This window comes from Gavialis gangeticus, unplaced genomic scaffold, assembly GCF_001723915.1.
Source record: "Gavialis gangeticus isolate Ggan-Ray unplaced genomic scaffold, GavGan_comp1, whole genome shotgun sequence".
NCBI lineage: Eukaryota > Metazoa > Chordata > Crocodylia > Gavialidae > Gavialis > Gavialis gangeticus.
Genome location: NW_017728980.1, coordinates 9381578 through 9404517, shown reverse-complemented (window position 1 = coordinate 9404517; position 22940 = coordinate 9381578). Strand labels below are relative to the sequence as shown.

The following is a 22940-nucleotide window of genomic DNA, read 5'->3' as shown; positions in this document are numbered from 1 at the left end:
TCCTGTAGCTGGTACATGCGAGCTGCCGAGCGTCTGCTGCAAAAGATCTGCGGGTTTTGCTGCAGGGGTGCTGGGCGCCTGTAAGCACTTGCCCTCCTGCGGAGGATGTTGTGCAGGTGCTTTTCGTCTGGGCATCTCTGTAAGAGAGCAAGGTGGTAGCACGGGGATCACCCAAATGAAACTGGTCTCTTCTGCTTCTGGTGCTTCCTGTGTTAGACCTGGACCTCCTCCATCTCCCTCCCATGCCAACTGGGAGCTCCTCCAGCCTAGTCAGTCTACTCCAGGGCTTCCCAGCCTTTCTGTGCTGTGACCATATGTTACAACAGCAAACAGGCTTGGGCCCCTCCCTGCTGCTTAGCTTTGCAGGGCAGGGGAGGGGTTGCGATGCCCTGAAACCTGCTTGTGGATGCTGCTGTCTCCAGGCCATCATGGCCTCTAAGTCTGAACCAGCCACCTTAACTCCCAGCAGGTAGCATGTAAGGCCCCATGCAACTGCTGAGACCGCCATACATTGCCTCCCTCCAGCAACTCCCTATACGTTCCCAAGCCCAGTTCTGACCTACGTAGTCTGCCTGTTCTCTTTTTTTCCCGTTCCAAGGGGAAGGTTTGTCCACAGTGGGTGGCACCAAGCTGTGAAGTGGGTAAGTGCCGGGTTTGCTTTGTTCTGCCCCAGGGTATGGATGCAGCCATGAAGTAGAGGCCCCTGTGAGGGAGGGAGGAGAGCTTTGACCCCCCCCTCAGGCAAGGAAAGCCCGGCTGCCCGCCTGTCCCTGCTGTGCTAGGATGGTGACAGCAATAATAATAACAGTGGTGTAATTTGCCTGGTTGATTTGAGATGTGCCATAATTACTGCATGATTACAATATTCTTACAGCAGCCGTTACAAAACCCTACAGTCGCGTACAGCTCCCCGAGGGCTCCTCGCGCTCTTGTTCGCCTTGCACAACCTGCAGTGTCTGATTGGTTCAGTTAGCATCTCTCTGTCTGTCAGTCGCTCGCCCACTCTGTCTCCAAGCCTGGCCTGGCTCCTCAAGTGCCCCAAGGCTTGTGTGACCTTTCTGCATCGCTCTGGCAGGCTGGCCACAGCACTGGGCTTGGCTTGCAGGTGGTGCAAACTTTGCAAGCAAAGAGGACGTTGCCAGGCAGGGGCACGGTGGATGTGTGTGGCGGATGGGTTTGGATGGCGGTGCTGGGGAGCTGGCACGGGAGCCTGGAGTCCATTTTGCTCAATGGCTGGGCTGGCATGCTGGGTGGTCCATCTGTGCCGTGGCTTTGCAGCTTAGACTCAAAGTAGCTCCATCTGAATGAACTGCTTTGCCCAGTGGGTGCTGCATGGGATCTCTGTCCTAGGACATTCCCTTCAGCTTGTCCCTCCGACCTGGTCTCTGTTAGAAGCAGAAGCTGTGGCAAGTGATGTCCATGACTGAGTGGTTGTCCTTCCTCTGCACTGGCACAGAGATGATGCTCCTGGCCATTAGAACATGGGAGATGCCTTGATGCTGGAGGGCCTGGTGCAGACAGTGACTGGTAAGGATCCCGTGGCCCCAGCTGCCTGAACGGAAGGCAGAACTTCCCTTGGGGGTTCTGGCTGCTGACTTACCAGTCACCACAGATGTGCCAGTGCATAGCCAAAGCCAGAGCAAATGTACAGAGTACACGCACCTAGGGCCATAGTGCACTGCACATTCATGCCCAGGGCTACCGTGTGGCCACTGCCCCAACGTTTGCTCATCGTGGTGCCCTGTGCAGCATGCCACCTGCACTCACTTCTCTGCACTTCCCTCCTGGGCTGCTGTGCACCGTGTGGCTGTGTGCTGCAGAGCAGGTTCCAGCTGTCACCCTGGAAGCAGGTGCATTTCGGTGGCATCTGCAGCATATTCCACATGCCAAAACCAGCAGTTTCCAGAAGGACCATTAGGGGTACTTAATTTTTTTTTATTCTCCAGCCTGAAACCTGTCACGAGGACCTGAATTTCTCTGCCAGAAGCAGCGAGCCACTGGCCTCTTGCAAATACTGCCTCTTTTAAGGTGTCTCAGTTTGGGCAACCAAAGTCATTAGGAGGAGATCATGGCCAAAGTGTGTAATGCAGCCCTGCAACCCTTCGGGCTGATGGCACTGCACAAATGTAGGGGGCTCTGACCTGCCCCAAATCTGTTCTCCCCCTGCATGTCCCCTAGCCACAGAGCAGAGGAGGAAGTTTCTTCTTCTTCTATTGCACTGCAAGGTTTCCTGCTTTTCCTTCTTTGAGCATTATGCTCGAATCAGGTTATGGATAACTTTAAAAACAGAGCAGGAATGTTTTATTTTGAGGAGAGTTCAATAATTAAAAATAAATGCTGACAGCTAGGAACCAGGAGCTCGCGTGCTGAGCTGGTGGGATGGCTTCTAGCTGACGCTGGCAGCGAGGAGAGGGGTGTACGTGCGCCTGTGTGTGATGTTCTAATGGCTCTGATTGATCGCTGAGTGGGGAAATGTGCCCTGCAGAGCTCTGGCTGCCTCTCCCATCTACCAAGTCAAATGGCAAGGCTGTGTAGGAGGTGAGGAATTTTGTCTCCAGGTCTGTAACTGAGAACGTAATGCGGAGCCAGCTGGGAGATAAAATTAGGCAGTGTGGTGCTCTTGGTGAATCTCCTCTCATCAGCTGATTCCTTTGTCACCCCTCTGCCTTTTGGGTAGGAGGTGACCCCCTTGGAGCTTTCCCCAGTGAGGAGGGAGGGGGCTGTAGCTCCCCTTGAAAAGTGATTGGGATTAGGTTTATAAACGTAATTAGAATTTGTTAAACTAATTTGCGTAAAATCTGGAAAATAGCATGAGAGTTAAGTTGCTGTTGCTTCATTTCAGAAGGTGGAAGCCCTTTGGGTTACACACCCCAGCTATGAGATTCTATCAGAGTCAGTCTTGTTCCTATCCCGGAGCTGGTTAAATACTGAGAACAAAATATCCTCTTACGTCTGAACCATAATCTCACAGCTCATTATACAGTTTCTTCCATGGAACTTATTCTTGTTTGGTGGCTAATGCTCCCCCCCTTGCAGAGATTGCTTATAAAGCAAAGTCGTTAAGAGAACTTTTGCAGCAGATGTTTGACAACTCACATATACTAGAAATTACGGGTGACAATATTCAAGTCTTCTAGGACATGTAAACATAGAGCACACTCTAACGAGTAGTTCTAGGAGACATTGTTTTAGGGCTGTTTGTACTTGAAGATCCTTCTTTCTTGGGCCTTTTTCAAGCGAACTGCCTGGGTGCTTGGGCATGGAGACACTCTAAAATTAGAGAAGATAAAAAGTCAGGAAATTGTGGAAATTGTCAGGAAATTGTGGGACATCTGTCATCCTGCACCTGAAAGGTGAGTCTTCTCAACCTTACCTTGCATTGCTACAGGTTGTCAGCTTTGCTTTACTTTGTTGTACAGCAGCTACCTCCAAAGTCTTTGGACAGATCAGCTATACGGCCTACTTTTGGAGCCAAACAAGTTCACATTTGGGCTGTCTTTGGCTAGCATCAGTTTTTGAAACGTCCTGTTTAAATTGGTAATTTTCAAAATGTTCGGTATATGCACGGGCCACAGACATCGTACACTCCCCCCCAGCCCGACAAAGCAAACACATCCAGAAACGTGACACCATTTTTGTGGAAGCTGACATGGTGAAAGAGTGAGAAGATCTCAGAATGACATTGTCTCCCATTTCAGAAAGTTTGATGTGAAATCCTAAAAAAAGAGATGATTGTTCGGGTTCTTTTTTTCAAGATTGACTCAACATTCATCCCTAAGCGAAATTAAAAATAAGTTGAACAACGTATGATCAGTGCCGTCATTCTTTTCTCAGACAAGACAATTGGCAGTCATCTTTCTATTTGGGAAATGGACTGTAACTCCAACAGCTTGTTGTTTTCATCTTCGTATAGAAAAGTTACTTAAAAGCCCAGTTAAGTATATTCATCCATCAAGGAGTAGTGGACAGCTGAAAGGAGTTGGGATCTAAACCTTGTGATTCAGCCCACACCCTTCTTGGATTGTGAGAAGAATAAAAGACAACTGGAGTCTTTTTCCCTGATTGGAATAGCCAGTGCATCATTTGGCAAAGGATTTTCCCCTTACTTCTTCATAAAGGAAGTTGTCTGCCTGATGCTGAGGAAACCCATCCTGGATATATTGGCTAGTAGTTGGCTAGGACCAGTGTCAAACCTCCCATGCCTGAGCAAGCCCAGGGAGAAGCTAATCTTTGCCAGCTCCAAGATCAGATAACTGAAGCTAATTCTCTAGACCTGGCACAACCTGGATTCCAGCCAACACATGAACTTAAACCACCCGAGTGCCTCTGGTAGGTGGCTACCTCCTGGGCAAAGGACCAGCATCCAGTCTGCCTTCTGGACCTCTCTACAGCATTTGGCACTGCTGACTATGAGATACAGCTATCTCACCTCAGATAGGTGGCAGAGATCCAGGAGACTGGGCCAAAATGGTCTGAGACTTTCCCGAATTATGCACCTAATTAGTGATGGGGAAACTGCAGTTCTGCCCCAGCCCCTTGATTTGTTGAATCTAACAAAGCAATTTTTTCTCCCTCCGTTCTCCATATTTACATGCAAGCACTAGGTGAACCGATTAGGCAGCATGGATTTAAGAGCTGCCATTTCACAGATGATACCCAGTTTAATCTTGTGTTTCCCCTCATATGCCTACACCACTGCCACCAAGATGGCCCTGTACCTGAGAAGCACTGGGATAACGAACTGTTGGCTGACGCTGAACTGGAGCAAGACGGAGGTGATAGCAGTGAGTCATGGGCAGCAGTTTGAAGAGTTCCCAGACACACCTGCAATCTCCTTCTGGTTGAAGGTGCACACCCACCCATGCTTTGTCCAGAGTTTGAGACATTTCAGAATTGTGACTGACCCTAAGCTCTCCCATAATGGGATCTGCAAATGGGTGTTTTCTGTCATCTCCAGCTGCCTGGGGGATTCCTCCCCACTTTGGCAGACAATAGCCTGTTCTTGGTTATTTACACCTTCATTTCCTCGCAGGTGGACGACAGCACTAGGGACCTGCACCACTTAGGAACTGCCAAGTACTACAGAGCATTGTAATAATGCACCTCAGCAACACAGGGGACCACAAGTGCATCAGACCTAGCCCTTGATTTCTAGGCTGGCTTCCACAAAACATCCAATAAAGGTCAGAGTCTCAGCCCTTATCTTCAAGGTGTTCTTTCACCTGGGTTGAGAGTATCTGAAAGACCATGTAAATCTCTGGGATGGTTCTGGCTCAAGGAAACTTTCAGTGATGAAGGTGAAGTTCACAGTCTCAGATTGGCCACAAAGAAAAAGTTCTGTGGAATGAATTCCCTTATAACTATCACACCCTTGAGTCAGGGTGCAAGATTTCTCTGACCGTGCCTCCTTTTTTAAAAGGAGAGTGCAACATCGATATTTATCCTCTTCCCTTTATACCTTCCCCCTCCAACAGTGAAACAAAGAAGAAAAACCAGGACACTCCACTGCACATGCTTGTCCCCCTGAGGGGAGGGTGAGAAAAAAATGCATGACAGATGGGGAGTCACATTGCTCAGTGCATGACTGGAAGGCGCTTGTACACAGCACAAAAACTTCCACAGAATGGCAATATGCATCCAGACCATACCTTCATTCAACTCCTTAAATGAGGAGGTTTCTAAGTGCAGCTGGTCAGAACTTTGTGAGTGCAAAAATTGTCTGGTAAAAGTATTTGTCATTTTTAGCCTTCTGCATCTTGATAAAACTTGCACTAAATTTTTTTTGCATTTTCATTTTCCCCTCGCACTTTCCTCTTTGCCACTCTCCCATTTTCAGAGTCTGGGAGAAGGCAGGAATAAACCATGAAAACAAAAACTGAAAAAATATTGACCACTTTTATTTAAAAAAACAAAAAAAAAAAAAAAAAAAAAAAAAAAAAAGAGTTTATTTTTTTTTTTTTTTTAAAAAAACAAAAAAAAAAACCAATCGAACAAAAACTGGCCCTTTTTACAAACCTGGGAAATGAGATTTCAGATTTTTTTTGCACAGGTTAGTGTCAAGTTTAGATGCAGATGTGTAGAAGCAAGGGAAGGGTGTGCATGCAAGCCCAGTTTGGAGGGGATGATTTTCCTCATGGAGCCATGGAGCTCTGCTTTTCTCCCTGGGGAAATGAAAGGGCTGAATCCTCTTAAGAGTCTCCTCACCTCTCTGGTCCCTGCTTTCCCCAGCTGTATAAAGGTTTTCTGCTTGTATTTCTCTCATAGCAGCACAGCAAACATACTTGGGTAGGCTCCTCAGAGTTGGAGCTTGGCAGAGCTGCCCCGACATCTGTATATAAATGGGTCAGTCTTCTGAAAGCAGTAGCCTGGGGCCAAAGCCTGTATTGAGCCCCAGCCTTCCTTTCCCCTCTCTTGGAAAGGGCTGGGTGCCAACCAAGGCTGCTGGGCTCCTTGACAGGAGAGACGCTGCTGCCATCTTAGGAGCCACAATGGCACTGCAGCCGAGCAGCAGCTGGCAAGGGGGGGATATCTCCCTGCAGGGATGGCCCCAGGTGAGCACCACTCCTAGTCTGACTCCTTGCAACTTCCTGGCACAGGCCGATGTGGGCTGGGCGGCAGCGAGCAGGAAGGTCAGCAGGCATGCAGGCAGGCTCCCTGAGGTGCAGCTTGGGAATGCCCCTCTCTGTACACACTAGGCTCTGCCTCCAGCCCCACGAAGGCCCTGCTAGCAGGCATGCAGAAGCAGCATGCTTCTAGGCACTCGGCCACTCTCAAGACAGGCTTTGGTCCCATTGCTCAGCAGATGAGAGTCCCCAGCACGTGCCCCCTGCACATACAGCGCCCCCTGGTTTCAGGCTACAGCACTCCTAAGCTGCACGCTCTAGTGGTGGTCTCCCAGCGCACCTCTGACCACCTCACCCCTGACCAGCAGCCTCTGCTGTTTGAGTCCATAGCCTCCCCAAACTCGCTGCTTGCAAAACATCCAACCTCTCATGAGCAAATTGGTGCCCGGCAGAGGGATATGTTTTATGATGTCACCAATGTAAGCGTAAGTCAGCAGAGATCCCCACAGAGGTTGGGTCTGGGGCAAACCAGGCTGTGCACCCTGGCTTCCCAAGGGAAAGGGCAAGGAATTGCAATGGCTTTCCTCTAGCGCCAGTATGGGCAAGATGGAAGAAAACATCCCTCCCATTAGGCAGCATGAAACTTAGCCACACAGCCTGAAAGTAGATGAGCATAAAAGCAAGCAAGGCATGAAGGCACAGTGGTGGGCACAGATGCAGGACAAAGTCTGGGGTCCATTTTCATGCCCCTTGGCATGGGTCTTCCTCCCACCCCCCACCCCCCCTCCGCCTACTCTGCTACGCAGCCTTCTGCAAGCCGGGTGGTGTGGAGTCCCCTGTGCCCAACCCCATACTCAGGAGACTCTGAGGCAGATGTTGCTGAGCCTCTGACTAACACCTCCGAGGAGCAAGTGATTTCATGCTCTTCTTACCGTACCCCAGCGCTGGCTCCTTTAAAAGAAAGTGTGTCTATTCTGTTCTGCTTAATAACTGCACAGTAATTAGCTTCACAATTTTGCTACTATACTTATAATAGCCTCCATTAAAGTTATGGGGTTTTTAGGCAGTAATGGCTTACAGAGTAATTAATGAGCAAGAGGCTTTTATTGCTACCTTTATTTTTAGACTATGTTTTACAAGCCATCTCTGCCAAACAGCAAAATCCCAAGCAAGCGTCTTACAGTGACTTCCCCCACTCTGCCCTGCTCCTCCCACCTCACCCCAATGTGCAAACCTGGACACGAACTGTCAGAAGCCATCTGGTCAGACACAAATCATCGGCTTTACTTTTTTCTTGTCCGCTGGGCCAAGCAGGGCTATTTCCAGCTCAGTTCCTGACTTGCCCGATGCTCTCAGACAAGACTCTTTGAATCACTGCATGCCTCAGTTCCCCCAGGGATAAAACAAGTCTGGTAATCACCAAAGCCACTTGTTAGATAAGACAGGAGATGGGCTGATGCCTGTATGAATGGGGTTTGGCAGCAGGGGCTGTAGCTCGTGTGTGGCCCCAAGCGTACAGTCACACAACTGTCCTGTGAACAGAAGCAGTTTGCTGGTGAGTGCCACTTACCCAGATCTCTCTGAACCAGCGGCAGCAGAAGAAGGCATACAAATCCCTACAGTGTCCAGTTAGGGGCTAACCAGTCCACAAGGGAACTTGCCTTGAGAGTTGGTACCTTAAAATATTGTGGCTCCGGCGAGTTGTGTTATCCAGATGCCAATCTCAGTGCCGCCAAGCCCTTGGCTTCAATGCTGTCTAATGGCAGTGAATGATTTAAATAATACCCATGGAAATGCAATTAAGAGTTTTTGGTGTAATGTCCTCTAAACATTACCCGTTCGGCGTGGGACAGCCCAGCACAACCACATGGCGGCTGTGCAGAAGACGGAAGGTGAAACTCATGATAAACCAGATTGCAAATCAAATCAGTGTCCTTTCAAAAGTGAAGTGGCACAGCTGACGCCAATTACCCTTGATTTAGAAAAAAAACATTCTTTCAGACTCTAATAATCCAACAAGTCGCTACTTAACACAAGGATAAATTATTTTCAATGTGATTTTTTTTTATAGCAGGACAGCGTCTTTTCGGCATGATAACATATTGATTAGGTGCACCACTGCCCTCTAGTGCATGGAGCCAGAACTACTTTTCTGTGTGTCATAGATCTTACTCTTCCCCGACCCTGAAAATTAAATTTGGGGCAAGAAAGGCTTTTCACACTAAATGCGACTTTATTAAGGTTGACATATTTTGACAAAACAGAAACTTCCTTTGTGTTTTGGCAATGTGCATCTCACTTCCATTTCCGAAAACTGAGGCTATTGTTGCTTAACGTATGTTTTCCAGGCTGGGGAAGGAACCTGTCTTTTGCTCTCTCTTTTTTTTTTACTCCATTTCTCCCTTTTCTGGTGGAAGACAAGCCTCACTGAAGCCCTAGCAGTAAAAATGAAAACTAAACACATTTTCATTTTGAACTTTCTCATTGAAAAATGAAAAAGCATTCCATGGAAAAGAAATACCAGGAAGAAATGTGGGAATTAATGCTGTGATTTTGACTGAAAAAGTAGTGGAGGGCAGGCATCCTTCAGCTTGAGCATTAGAGGGCATGAGTTTCTGAATTCTCATCCCGATGATCTCTGTAAAGGTCCATGTGGCCCTGATACGCAGCATGATACCATCACCATGGCTGTGGATTTATTGCTCTGTGTACATCATGGTTTCTACACATGCTTGTTGGTGATGTGGGAGGGCATCTTTGTTTTAATGAGAACTGGAGCCATCACCTCTCTCCATTCTCATGGCTTTAAGGAATGTTGTCGGAGCTGGTACTCATGCTGTTTATGGGAGCCCAAAATGAATTAACAGAGCATCCTACGCTTGGGCTTCTCCTGGTCCTCTGCAAAATCAGATTGCTTAAAAATACTAATGTTGAGCAAACGTCTGTGCTATAGAATGAATAATGGGGTGTGTTCCCACATGTTGATGGAAAGTTGGAAACCTGACTGTGCAGAAATCACAAGCCAACAGCCCAAGGGTATCCGACCATGACTGCCTTCTTCTGTAAGGAGCAAAGCATGTCCAACAGCTCCCAGTGACTGGGTTCTTTGAATGTTAATGAAGGAATACCTGCCAGAAAATGAATTCCTCTATTCCCATAACAACCTGCTTGACAGAGGGAAGGGAATGTAGCCGGTTGCCCTGCAGGAGCAGTCAAACCCCAGCTCTAGCCAGGCTTGGGATATTCATGCTCTTCTATGAGTTTGGACATCCCATTGCAGGCTGACCATTTCTTCACCATCCTTTGGCCCTGCTGGCCTGCAGTTCTTCTCTTCTTAAGACAGGAATCTCACACCAGGATTAGGGCCTTGCTGTGCATGGCCACTGGCAGATACCCAAGAAGAGGCTGCTGGCCCCTGCAGGGTATAAAGTAAGTGGGGTTGGATGACAGCGAACAAACAAAGCAGAGCTGAGCGGGGTGTGCTAGTAGATAACAATGACATGAAGAGTGTAGCAGGGAAATGGGCCTTTCTTTACTTGCATAACCCATGCCAGGACTGACTAGTTGGTGTTGTGGTAGCAGGAGGGATTCAAGAGGCTACAGTGGTGGTTTCACAGGCCTGGGAGCTTTTTAGCCCAAGCAGGGCAGGGCTGAAGCACTGAGGGCACTGAGGAAGGTAGGACAAGTCAGTGTTTAGGGCAAGCATTGTTGGCTTCTCAGATGGACCCTTGTTTCCAGGGGAGAACGTACCATAAGCTCTTGTTCCCATCCATGTTAGAAGTATACCCCTGTGTAGATGAGGGAGCGTGGCATTCAGGGGAGGAGAAACTGTTGGGCACAGCCAAAGGGCACCAAACATGGGACTGACTTCCGAGGCAGAGAGCTGATGATGATGGCTCCAGTTCTCATTAAAACAAAGATGCCCTCCCACATCACCAACAGGCATGTGTAGAAACTATGATGTACACAGAGCAACAAATCCACCAGAACTGGGCACATGTGAAAGGAGCCAAGGGTGCCAAGAGGCCTGAGGACGTTTGGAGAAGTCATGTTTCCATGGCAGAGGGCACTGTCCCCATTAACTCTCTGCTAGGACGGCAAATCATACCCAGCAGCTATCTGTGCAGGGAGTGGGGTGGGCTGTATTGACGGCTCACAGCTGGAGAATAGGAGTCAGATGGTTGGCTGGGGAGCTAAGTGCTCAACAGAATATTAAAGGGAATCAATGCTGAGTGAAGCGGTGCAGGAATGAGTGAAGCGTGCTCTTTCTCCCATGGGGAGAAGACCAGTGCAGTCAGCTGCCCACTGAGAGCCCTGCGGTTCCCAAGAAGTCAGCAAGTTGGCTGTAGAGCAGCAAGTGCGGGGAGAGGCATTGCTAAGGCCAGGGTACTACACACTGAGTGTCTGCCCCGGGTGCGTGCATCGTGCTCCCTGTGCCATCCCTTGTGAGCACTAGCGGACTGAAGTGAACTGGCTTCTAGCTGCTCCTTAGCATGTCTGTTTTCCTACCTGCTTTCCCTAGAAGCCAGCAGTCACTGTAAGGTCCATGCACTGAGCATGGGCTCCCTCCCTTCAGAGCTGGACGGGGCTAGAGATGAGATTTCCTTCTGGAGGGGTCCTGTGGATGTCTTCTGCAGAGGAGATGCTGTGCCTTTGTGCAGATGCTGCCCAGTGGCTAGTGAGGAGAGAGGCTGTGATATGAGAGCCCTGTGTCCTGTGTCTCCCCGCATCCACACATTGATGGGGAACCACAAGCCAATGGGGACAATGCCAGCAGTGATTTGAGCCACTTGCTGCTCGGGGGACTCGGTCAGCATCACAGAGCCAGACTCTGGTTGTTTGAGAAGCGGGTTTTTGCTCTGGAGCAGTGTCCAGACTGCTGGGAGGCAGTGGGCAACCATGGCTCTTGCATAGGAAACTGGGAAAGTCTTCAGAAGTAAAGGGCAAAGCAGACCGAGGGCTTGCCCTGTAGGAGGCTGATGCCTTCCAGAGCCCTGACATCAGATACCTCTCTGCCTCCAGCCAGGGTGTGCCCACGGTGCTCCTTGTTGCCTGCAGTGCAGTGCCATGAGCAGATGGCTGACACCTTCCCTCATGGGAGCAAGCGCACTGAGCAATGCTCCAGCTTTGCAAACCGCCCACCTTACAGGTGCCTGATGAGGGATGCCCACTGCTGGCCAGGGTAATGCTCAGATAAGATACCGCCTGCTTCCATCTCACCTGCTCTTGCACTGAATCAGACTAAGGCAACGTGGCAGCTCCATGAACTGCACTCCTGACACCTCAGAGAGGGGATAACCATGCAGGAGGAGCAAGCTCTGTAGGAGAGCAGGAGACCAGAGTCCTGAACTGGAAGTGGGAGCAGTCCCAGTCAGGGCGGGATGGGAGGGTCTGGGTAACTTGTGCCGTGGTAGTGAGAGTGACACATGCAGACCAAGCAGTCAGTGGCATTGCATCTGTTTTCCCAATAGTGACTAGGCCTTCCAGTGAGGGCCTGGCCTTGGAGTCCTGGCTGAGCCCTCAGCCTGCAAGAGAAACAGGCCACTGGTCAGAAAACAGGACTGGGAGCCAGCTTTTAAGCTCTCAGCCAGTCTCCATCACTGGTTCCTACGTCAGTCAAATGACATGAACCTTCTAGTTGCTGCTTCCCTCCCATTGAATGGGCCCACGCATCCAAGGAGGGCTGTGAGGCTTCATTAATAACTGCAAAAGCTGTGAAACAGAAAGGGCTAGTGGGTGTCACGAGCTAGTGACTCACTGCCCCTGGGATTCTCCTTCCTTCTCTGCAAGGCTGGGAGCAGTAGGGGGGAGACTGGCCTTTCTACCCCCGGCCAGGCCCTGCTATGCAGGAAATTGCTGTCCAGGGCTTCTGTGGGTAGCAACGCAGCATTAAGATGCAGAGAGGTGAAAGCTGGATATGGCTGTTGGCAGCTCACAGAGGCTGGTGGGCTGCCTGGGGCATACTTACTGCAGGGAGTGTGGGGATAGCACAGACAGTGGTGAGGCACCCCATGAGCTGGATGTGCACATAAGCATGCACCAGAGCTTATGCCTCGGGGTGGAGGGGCTCAGATACAGATGTGCTACATCACTGTCTGGCTGATAGAACCAGGGACTTTCTGGGGTGCTCTGGGTCACGGGACATGAAGGAGGGCAGAGTCCCAGACACCCAAGGTTGCTCTCTTCCAGAGGATGGATGCAGCTGGCTGCCCCGATGGCACCTCCTCCTGAGGAAGGCACATTAGCATGAAGGCAGCTCTCCGTGGAGCAGTTCTTCCCGGTGCTTCTCCCTGCCTAGGCTCCTTTGCTTTACCTTGCAGGCTTCCTTCCAAATGGGTCCCTGAAGCTCCAGCCTGCGGCTCCTGTGACATCCGGTGTAAGCATCCCCTGGAGCAACCTCCAGCCCGTGGAGCTGTGGCACCGCCAAACCTGCTTCTGCAATGGGTGGGTTGTAAGCGCTGGTAAGACCTGCGAGCCATGTTGCCCTTGCTGCTCTCTCTCTCTGTCCTTGTTCCTTCCTGCCCATTTATTTCTGTTCTCCATGTGCTCTGCTGTTCTGTCTCTGGGGTTCTCGCTGTCAGGTAATGAGGAGCTGTGGGTCCAGTCAGTCTTGGAGATGCCGAAGAGACGAGACATCCTGGCTATCGTGCTGATAGTTCTGCCCTGGACGCTGCTAATCACCGTCTGGCACCAGAGCACCATTGCTCCACTGCTTGCAGTGCACAAGGGTGAGAGAAACCACCTGGCCTATGCCAGCTCGGTGCACCCCTGCCCATGTCTCATTCCATCTCTCCCATGACAACCATGCTCATCTCAACTTACGGTCCCTGTTCTTGCAGCAGTCTCTATTTCTGGGAGGGTCTTGCTAAGGCTTCACGTCCCATGTCTTGGGAGCTACGTAGCTCCCCAGTCTAGCGGACAGAATCCATAGCCTAGAGCACTGGAGGGAAATGCAACCAGTGACTTTGTGATCCAACACTCGTCCTGAAGGAAAGCAAAAAAACAACCCTTTTCCTGGTCCTGGCAGGGCTGTGTGTAGAAGTTAAATGATAGACGCACTGACACATACAACAGAAGCACCCCTCATGGGCAGACCAGATAGCCCCCTCTGAGAGAGACTGGGGCAAAGAGAATTCTTCCAGCAAGCCCTGAAGGTTGGTGAACTCCATCTCTGTTGGACTTGAAGGAGTAGGGCAGAGAGCGTGTACCAGATAAGTTAGTGTCAGGAGAAAAGCATCCTCTACATTACCCAGCACCCAAGGCATAAGCAGAGCTGTGGCCTGCAGCAACCAAGATGAGATGCAAGTAAGTGGTTCTAGGACACTCTGTGGATGGAGATGGACTTTGGCTTCGTTTTCAGAGTGGCAGCCATACCAAGGAACACAAGTGCTGCCATGTGCTGGAAGAGGCCAGCTGGCCCATGCCCTTTGCCAACCTGTTCCATGGGGAAGGGACCTCCTGGTGTCCATTGTGGAGAGGAGCTGAAGGAGAAGGCTTAGCTCAGGTTCCCTTGCTTCAAAATCTCTCTCCTTTGCCTTGTGATGTCCAGTGTTGTCCCTGTGCACTCTCCTCCGTCTCTTCAGTGTGGCTTTGCATTACTCCTCACCTGGAGTCTGATGCTCTAAGACGAGAATGGTTCCCATGACAAAAGGTGACAAGGTCCAGGTGGGTGAAAGCTTGCTCACAAACATGGAAGAGTCCAGTACAGCTAAGTTGGGGTGGGTGGGGAAAATGCTTGGCTCCAAACCCAGACTTGAAAGGCTAACATGATGAGCCATGGTGATGCTGTTAAAGGGAAACGGCATCCATCTGCCCCATCACTCCAGCCTCAGCCTAATGCTCTGGAAAGTAGGGGCCATTTTTGTGAATGACCAGTGACCTACAACTTGGAAGAAGAGCTCCTGGAAGTCCTGGCTCAGAACTGGCACCAGGTTCTGACCCTGGCTGGCAGGTTTCGCCATCGGAAAATGAGGTTGAAAGCAATGACCTGCTTGCGAGAGTGCAGGGTTAAGTCCTTTAGCACTTGACAGGCATTTCTGAACTGCTTGGCTGAAAGGTGAAGAAGACAGAGTATTGACCAGTGTGGTGTGGAAGTCCTTGCAGGGTTTAAAGCTATATGATCTGACCCACCTGTGTGTCCTGGCCAAGCTCCATTTGAATGCACCAGATGCAGAGTGCAGTCAGTCCAGTTCATTTCCCAGGTTATCTGGGGGGTGAATTGTTTCCAGGGTTACACCTTGGCAAACACCCAACAAAGGGCTGATCCTGATCTGTGCTGAGGAAGATCAGCACTGTGGAGCACTGGGCCTTACACTAATTGTGCTGCTCACCTCAACATCCAGATTAATGGCTGATGAAGAATCACATAAAATATGAACATGGCGAATGCTCTCCTGGGTCAGACCTCCGGTCCTTGGCTCCTGCAGTCTCCCTCCTCTGTTGCATCCAGTATCAGCCACTACTGGAAAATCTAACTATCAGACAGTCATAAGATGCTTACAGGGTAACAGTTGTCTAAAGTCCTGGAGCAGGAAAGTTGGTCTCTCAGTAATTTTTATCAGGCTGTAGTTGTAGCTTGTTACCGACTACAGTAGCAGGAGTTGAGGGGCCTGGCAGCCACAGCTGCATGGAGGTTTACCTTGTGTTGGCCAGTGTAGCATGACACCTGGTCCATGATTCTGTGTGTCAGTCATTTGTGCTCACTGCATGGTTTGCAATGGACATCGTGCTGTCACTTGTACCTGCACGGTCCCACAGACGTCCTGCCCAGATCCAGCCAATACTGTTCTCAACTGGATGGACGCTCACATAGTGAGCATGGGGTCATCGGGCTCATAATTTAGTATCTCATCTCAGTACCTGGATTTAAAGAGTGGCCCAAAAGCATACAATCCATGAGCACGCTGGCCAGATCCCTCAGGGGGTAACTCCAACCTGCCTATCCAGGGTTCCCTGCAGCTTCGCTAACTCCAGTGTCCCCCAGTCCTGCCCTGAGCTATTGCTGTGCACTGGTGACCAGCTGCTGAGCCCCTTGCGGTGGGAGAAGCAGTTCTGTAGGGCACCAAGTACAAAGTATAGTTGGATCCTTTGGGGTGGCAGGTCTTGTATCAATGTCAGCATTTATTACTCTAGGCTAAGCTGTCATGCTCAGCCGTGCGTTCCCTGGGTCCTTGTTCTGAGCAGTTAGCTGGTGTCTCAGGCTGGAGCTGTCAGTGCTTTGCCGACGTAGCTATTTTAGCAGCTGGAATCTCTTTCTCATGAGACTCATCCCTGCTTCCTGCAACAAAAGTCTCTTTCCCAGCTTGTCTCCTTTGCTGTCAAATCAAGAGGGTGACCTTCCCTGGTGCCCAGCTGCCTGTTGGCTGAGCTGAGGGGGTGCTGGAGAGGATGCTGTTGCAGGGATAACCGGGCGCTTTCTTTCTTTCAGATGATGGTGACTCCCGGCGTGATCTCGCCCCAGGCTCGGATGCTAAGGAATACTGCCTGTCCGACCGCGACATTGTGGAGGTGGTGAGGACAGAGTACGTTTACACCCGCCCTCCCCCCTGGTCAGACACCCTCCCCACCATCCACGTCATCACCCCCACCTACAGCCGGCCGGTGCAGAAAGCGGAGCTGACGCGCCTGGCAAACACCCTCCTGCACGTGCCCAACTTGCACTGGATCCTAGTGGAGGACTCTCAGCGCCGGACCCCCCTCATCACCCGGCTGCTACGGGACACAGGGCTGAACTACACCCACCTCAACGTGGAGACACCCCGCAACTACAAGCTGCGGGGTGACATGAGGGATCCCCGCATCCCTCGTGGGACCATGCAGAGGAACCTGGCCCTGCGGTGGTTGCGAGAGACCTTTAACAAAAACAACAGCCAGCCGGGGATTGTGTACTTTGCTGACGATGACAACACCTACAGCCTGGAGCTCTTTGAGGAGGTAAGGCACGGGCAGGCTTTGCCTGGCTCCTGGGAGCTTGCAGGCCTTTGTGCGGGTCCCCACGGCCATGCCCAGTGGTGTCTGTAACACCATTTATGCTTCTGGTGCCAAGCTACAAGGCAGGAGACAACTGCAACGCCGCTCCAGCTGGCAGGTAACACCGTGAGGCTCCCTCATGATCCCTGGACCTGTCTTCTATACTCAGCTTAAGTGGAAAGAAAATGCAGCTAGTTCTCATTGCAGTGCAGGGGGGGAGTGGTATGGTGTAACTGAGCCCCTACACGGTACAAAGTACCTGGGCTTGGGCTCCAGTAGGGTTTTACAGCTAGACTGCATCTTGTTATAAGAAGGCATCTAGCAAGGAAGCCAGGCCCGGTGCTGCAGGGAGGGATGGTGGATGGCTCTGCTTGCCTCGTGAGCAGAGGGTTTCCTCCTTGAGTTTCGGTCAGATGCAGCACAGAATATAAAAGCTGTGAAGAACTCATGGGGGTGATCTCGCGGCTGTGCTCTCAGGAAGCCCCTGCCTGGGCTTGCTGTGCCTGCGCTTTAGAAAGCCATGGAAACACAAGCATCTTTCTTAATTCCTGTTGCTTTGGAAATGCATCCACTCTGCCACTGTGACGGGTCTCCCTGGGTAACGGCATGGGTGTGCAGAACCGGGCAGGGTAGCTGGATGTCGCTGGGTTGGGGTGGGGGACTAGCATGGAGATTACTGCTGACAAGCTACAAGCACCCGCCCCTGCAAGCCAGGGAGACTCGTCCCCTGAGTAAGGCTGGCAGGAGGAGATTGTGGGGAAAGCACAGGATGGGGAGACAAGAGACCTGCTTAGGCAGAAGATTTCAGAGGTAGCTGATGACCACTTGGCTTGAATCTTCCCCGCCATCAGCAGTCTTTCCTACCTGGCTGTGCAGGACTGCTTCATGCTGCTGGGTTGGCAAGGCAGGAGGATGTATCGCTTGCTTTGCTGCAGGTTCCTGGGGTCAGGGCGGGGGTTGGGGGAGGAATCCCCTTACCTGTCCCACATCACACTCCCTCTTGGCTTTTTGTTAGTCCATGCAGCATCTTACCTTAGGTGTTGCTGGATATCTCCCCTCCCTTGAAGCTTGGTTGCTTCTGCCTCTGCCTCTAGTATTTTATTTGTATCTGTCAGGATCCTGGCGCGACACAGACAGTGCCCTTCCAGCCTTCACTCTGAGCATGGCATGGGCACTGTGCTTCAGGACGTCTTGCTCAGAGGCAGGCTGTGCAAGTGGCTCCTCAGGCACGTGGCTGAGCAGCCTGCATTTGTCAGTGCTCCTTTGCTGGCTCCGAGGATGAGAGCTCTCTGCCGTCGCCCTCGCACTTGCCTCCAAGGCCACCTTTCTTGGAGCATCTGGAGGCAAATGGGCTCCCAGGGTGTTTTGGCCCAGCTGGGAGATGCGACTGAAACCTCAGCCCAGGTGTGCTGTCTCCAGAGTGAAGGCATGGTGAATGCATACGAGTCCTTTCAGTGCTTTGTGTCCCAGGCAGTCCTGTCTCTTGTGTGCATGCAGGCTGGGTCCTGTCTCAGCTCTGTTGCTGACTCCGTGTGTAGCCGTGGGTGAGGCTTTTTATTCCCATGTATCTCAGTTTCCCCACCTGCGAAATGGGGATGATGCCTGTGGGGCCTCATGAGACTGTCACCTGCTCGCATTGGCCAAGGATTCTGAAATCCTCTGGTCCAATCTTGGTGCTGCACAAGGGTGAAATACTAGCTGCTAAGTAGCAGTGATCAGTGTAAAGCCTCCCAGAGGTGGCTCCACCATAAGCTTTCCAGCCTCTGTCCTTCTCTGTGTGTAAGCAGTGGCCATCAGCCTCCCTGCTGACCCTGCCTTCAAACCCAGGTTCCCCAGGGCTGCAGGAGCCCCTCAGGCATTGCAGCTGCTTCTGAGGCTAATGAAGTCCAGCCTTGTATCCGGTTTCTGTTTTAGGTAGAGAGATCTGTCTCAGGCTTTGCACGAATGCTATCCCCATTGCAGTACATGGCAGAGATGAGCCATTCCCTGCGGCTTTCCACTGGCCTGTAATGAGTCCCTTTCTGCTTGGTGCTGTTCCTGCTATTGGAGGAGATGCAGTTAAGCCTGGGATCGCAGGGAAGTGTGTGGCAGAGAACAGTCCCTGTGAAGCAAACGCGCTGGCACATTTACCACTCGGATGCTGGTCTTCACTTTTTCTGACATTTCTCACCTGTCACCCTCTCCGCGTGGAAGGGAAAAGGTCAGAGCAGGCTCCGTGACCCTTTCGTGTCTCTCACTTCGGGTGTTCAGACCACCTCGGCCATGACAGCAGTATGATGGCCTGGGCAGGGAAATGGCAATACTGCACACTTCAGGAGGAGAATGGGCAGTTAAGAGCTGAAGCAAGGAAGGAGCTCTGAACCAGGTCTGTGTGGAGGGTTTTTATCTCTCCTGTCGAATTTTAACAGAGACGGTCTCCCTGTCTGACTGAGAGGACTCATCCCTGAAGGAAGGACACTGTTCATTAGCTCAGGAGCAGGCCTTCCCTCTTTCCATTGTGTCTGGGGTTCAGCATCTCCATCCTCCCCAGCGTTGCTGCTTTAAAGCTGCCCCAGGAAGCCCAGTCATGATGCACTGCGAGTGGGTAGGAGTAATGTGGTGGGGAACAGGGCATGTCAAGGCAAGAGGAAGCAAGCACCTTCCTTTATCCTCATCAGGGAAACATGTGTCCAGGCTCGTTGTTAAAAGCCCAGGCAATGGGGACTCTGCTGTGTTCCTCAGACACTGGAAACACTAAAAGTAACTTTAAGAAATGTCTCTTCATAGTTGATGTGAAAACCAGAACTTCATTTGGGATGCTGTGCCTAGGGTTTAGAGGAACCTGCTTGGAGCCCAGACTCCTGGGCTCTGTTCTTACCTGTGCCATAGACAGGGTGGTAGAAGGCAGAGCATGTCTGTCTGAGGACCCTGCATACCAGCAGAGCTCTCCTGGTGAGTTGCAAGGGGTCATTCTTGCCATTTTGCACCTTGGGAAACTGAGGCATGGAGCAGTGCCATGACTTGCCCTCATTGACTCAGGGAGTATGTGACTGAACCAGGAGTTAAATCCAGTGCTAACCCAGAGGGCTGTTCTTCCTCCCTCCACATCTGCTTCAGTTCTGCCTCTTTGCCATATTTCATGCTTAGAACGGGCTTTAGTAACCTGACCCGAGAGGTGTCAGCATTTTGCTCCCCCTTCTGCCTCTTTGACAAGCCCTTCCCCACCCTTGGCATCCAGAAGCCACCAAACAGCTGTGCACATGGGTGCAGTTTTCCCCACATTGTTTATCAGGGAGGATTTATTGCCCAGTTCCTGCAAGGCCTTTCAGCAGGAGACAGGACACAGTGATGCCCTTCCTTTCCATGCCCCTATCGGCCAGCAATGCCCTGTGTCCCTGGCCCCAGTCCCTGCAGCCAGCAGCAGACAGGGGGTATAGGACAGGATGGGACGGCAGGTATCGCATCTAGCCATCTATAGGCACAAGACAAATCCAAAGCAAAGGTTTCCATTTCAGTACAGCAGCCTGACTTGTGCCCTCTTGACAGCTAAGGTGCCCAGTGGATCCCTGGAGGGCACACTGCATTATGGCTCCTCTGTTACCCCACACGGCTTTCCTCTCCGCCCCTTGAACTCAGCTGCATGAAGGGAATAGGGAGGCAATGGCATGCGCTTCAGGCAGCATGTACCGTTGTCCCCTGTGGCTGGGGGGCTGACGTTAGCCTGTGTGTAATGCAAAAGGACAGGTGCCTTCACCTCTCCAGGTCTCCCTCGCTGTAATTAGTGGTGATAAGAGTCCCTCTGGGAGAGCCTTGATCTGGGTTGTAAGCAGAAGGTGCAGTGCAGCGCACATGCTCCTGCCAGTGGAGCCGGCAGGGCACGGGGAGGGAGCTGCCATGTGGAGTCGTGTTTGCTGGGAGCTCACAGCTGGACTGCCCTCTCCAGAGAGCCACGCCATGGTCCCTCATCCAAACAGATCCAGTGCTGTCCCATTTTTCATGGATGGTGACTCACAAAATGGAGACAACTGCCAGTGTCATTTGAGGATGATTATCTTGTGGGATTTTTTAGCTTTCTGAAATGTTTTCTGTCTTCCCAGCTGTGCTTTTGACGCATCATGTGCAGCCTGCCTCTCTGATCTGTGCCTCAGTTTCCCTGTTGCTGGTGGTGGGGGAGTCCCACCTTTGTGTCTGGAGCTGTGCAGAGCAAGTCCTCCTTGGTGTTCACCGTCCCCTTTTCTCTCCTTGCCTCCAGATGCGCACAACCAGGAAGGTGTCAGTGTGGCCGGTGGCCTTTGTGGGTGGCTTGCGCTATGAGTCGCCCAAGGTGAACGCAGCAGGGAAGGTGTATGGCTGGAAGACAGTGTTCGACCCCCATCGCCCCTTTGCCATCGACATGGCAGGCTTTGCTGTGAACCTCAGGCTGATCCTTCAGCGATCTCAGGCTTACTTCAAACTGCGAGGAGTGAAGGGGGGCTACCAAGAGAGCAGCCTTCTCCGGGAGCTAGTGACCTTGAATGACCTTGAGCCGAAAGCTGCCAATTGCACTAAGGTACGGTCCCTTCCTTCTGATGCAGGGAGCATATGGGCCCACTCTCCAGCACCCATTTTGTGATATATTGTGAGAGCCAACATCCTAGAGAAACCATGGGTTGCAGGGGTGCAGGAAAGGTCTTCTCTTGCCCTTCTTAGACAATTATCCAGCTATGGGCAAGCGTGAGTTTCCTGTTGTCCTGTGGGAGGTGCTGCTGCAGACATTTGGTCAATGAAGCAGGGACAACGGAAAGGTCAAAAGGGGATTGAGTGCTGCAAATGATCCTTCTCCGCCATCACCAGAAAGTCTTTGCAATGGGAGCTTTTTCAGGGCTTCAGTCTCCTTTCAGTGGAGAGCTGCAAACCAATCTGCTGCGGAAGGGGAAGGGCCAATAGAGGCTGGGATTAGCATTTGGAAATGAGAACTTTGCAATGTAAGGAAGTGGCCCCAGACCTGAGAGCCCAGAGCTTTGACTGCATGGGGGATTATGAAATATTTGAATAAAATCATTGGCCTTTGAATTCCCTCTGAGTGGACTGTGTGCCTCCAGAAATGCAAGGACATCTGAGCCTAGCTGGCTCTTGTGCAAGGGGCCCTGCGTAAGCACAGCAGCAGAGGTTGGGAGGAGGCACTTTAATACCTCCTGTGGACAGTTTCTCACTTGCCTATGATTAGGGGTGTCCAGTCCTGGAAGGAATGAGGCAACCGATCTCCAAAGGAGGTTGAATCTAAGGTCTTGGGCACTGTTTGGGATCTAGCCCCAGAGGCCCAGCCAGCAGGAATTGAAAGTGATTGCTTGAGGTTTGAAACTCTTCCTCCTATGCTGGGGATGGTGTTGCTGGTGATAGCACCGTCACATCTGAAGCAGAGGAGGGAAGGGGATGGATTATGCCATCACATATGACTGAAAATTGGTGCTTCTGCCAGGTTTTCTTCTTCTAGCCCGTTGCGAAATGTCGTGCTATGCTTTGGGTTTTTGGCTGTCACCGTGTTGGTCTAAGGACATAGGCAGGCAAGGTTCTTTGAGTAGATGTGATATCTTTTATTAGACCAACTCAGCAATTGGAAAAATGTTCTTTTTTCCAGCTACTCAGTTGGTCTAATAAAAAAACATCACATCTACCCAAAGAACTGTGCTATTCCTTTGGCTTTAATGTTGCTCATGTATGAAGTCCAGTGACAGAGACAGGATCCAGGCCAGGACTGGGCATGGGGGAACGTAGGACAGGAAGGCAGCCTAGGGCCTAGGCCTTTGTGTCTCAATGGCTGGGAGTGAAGCACAGACTTGATCAGGAGCATAGCACCTGCCTGCATCCCTCCCCCTCTCTGCTGCCTGCTGCTGCTCTCGCTTAACAGGAACATCTAGAGGGCAGCTATTAAATATTTCCACTGTGCTGCAGGATGCGAGTGATGAGATGGCAGGGGGCTGTGAATGGGGGAGCCGGCCTGTTGTGTACAACACACTCCATCATGAACCTCCCCTGGATAAATGCACAGAGGGAAGTGTGAGAGGGAATCCAGCACTCCTCTGGCGAGCTGCTGTGAGCTTGCAGCCGGTCCGGCAGCAGCCCCCCAGCCTCTTGCCGTAGCTGCAGCCCCGCTCGTAGGAGGTGGCTGTCAGAATAAGGCCTTGTACTGGGAGGTTTGGGTGGGTGGACGGGGAGGATGCTACTGGCAAAGCACATGGTCAGGGCTTTGCGTTCAGGCACTTGGAGACTTTTTAGTTGCTGGTATCCACCTGGATGTGCAAGCTTTGCTCTTAGGCAGGTGCTGTTGGCCCAGAGCTGAAGAGCCGGCAGCAGTGTCCAGCCAGGGTGAGAAGTAGCCTTAGCTCTCCTGTGAGATCGCAGCAGTGGAGATTGTGGCAGAAAGCCACCTTGGTTTCTCCCCAGAAATCT

General features: G+C 51.4%; 1 protein-coding gene across 5 annotated transcripts in view; it reads left to right on the top strand.

Moving 5' to 3' along the window:
- Positions 1 to 22940, top strand: part of B3GAT1 (beta-1,3-glucuronyltransferase 1) — a 51690-nt gene that overhangs the window by 13277 nt on the left and 15473 nt on the right. The window contains exons 1-5 of one of the 5 annotated variants that reach the window (XM_019509664.1): positions 9543 to 9554; positions 10190 to 13007; positions 13145 to 13291; positions 15991 to 16496; positions 20764 to 21060. In XM_019509664.1, coding sequence (XP_019365209.1) covers positions 13004 to 13007; positions 13145 to 13291; positions 15991 to 16496; positions 20764 to 21060 — 954 coding nt within the window. In that variant the 5' untranslated portion in view covers positions 9543 to 9554; positions 10190 to 13003. Of the gene's footprint in view, positions 1 to 9542; positions 9555 to 10189; positions 13025 to 13144; positions 13292 to 15990; positions 16497 to 20763; positions 21061 to 22940 lie in introns of those variants that run through there. The other 4 variants (XM_019509657.1, XM_019509672.1, XM_019509688.1 and 1 more) reach the window with 4 other exon arrangements.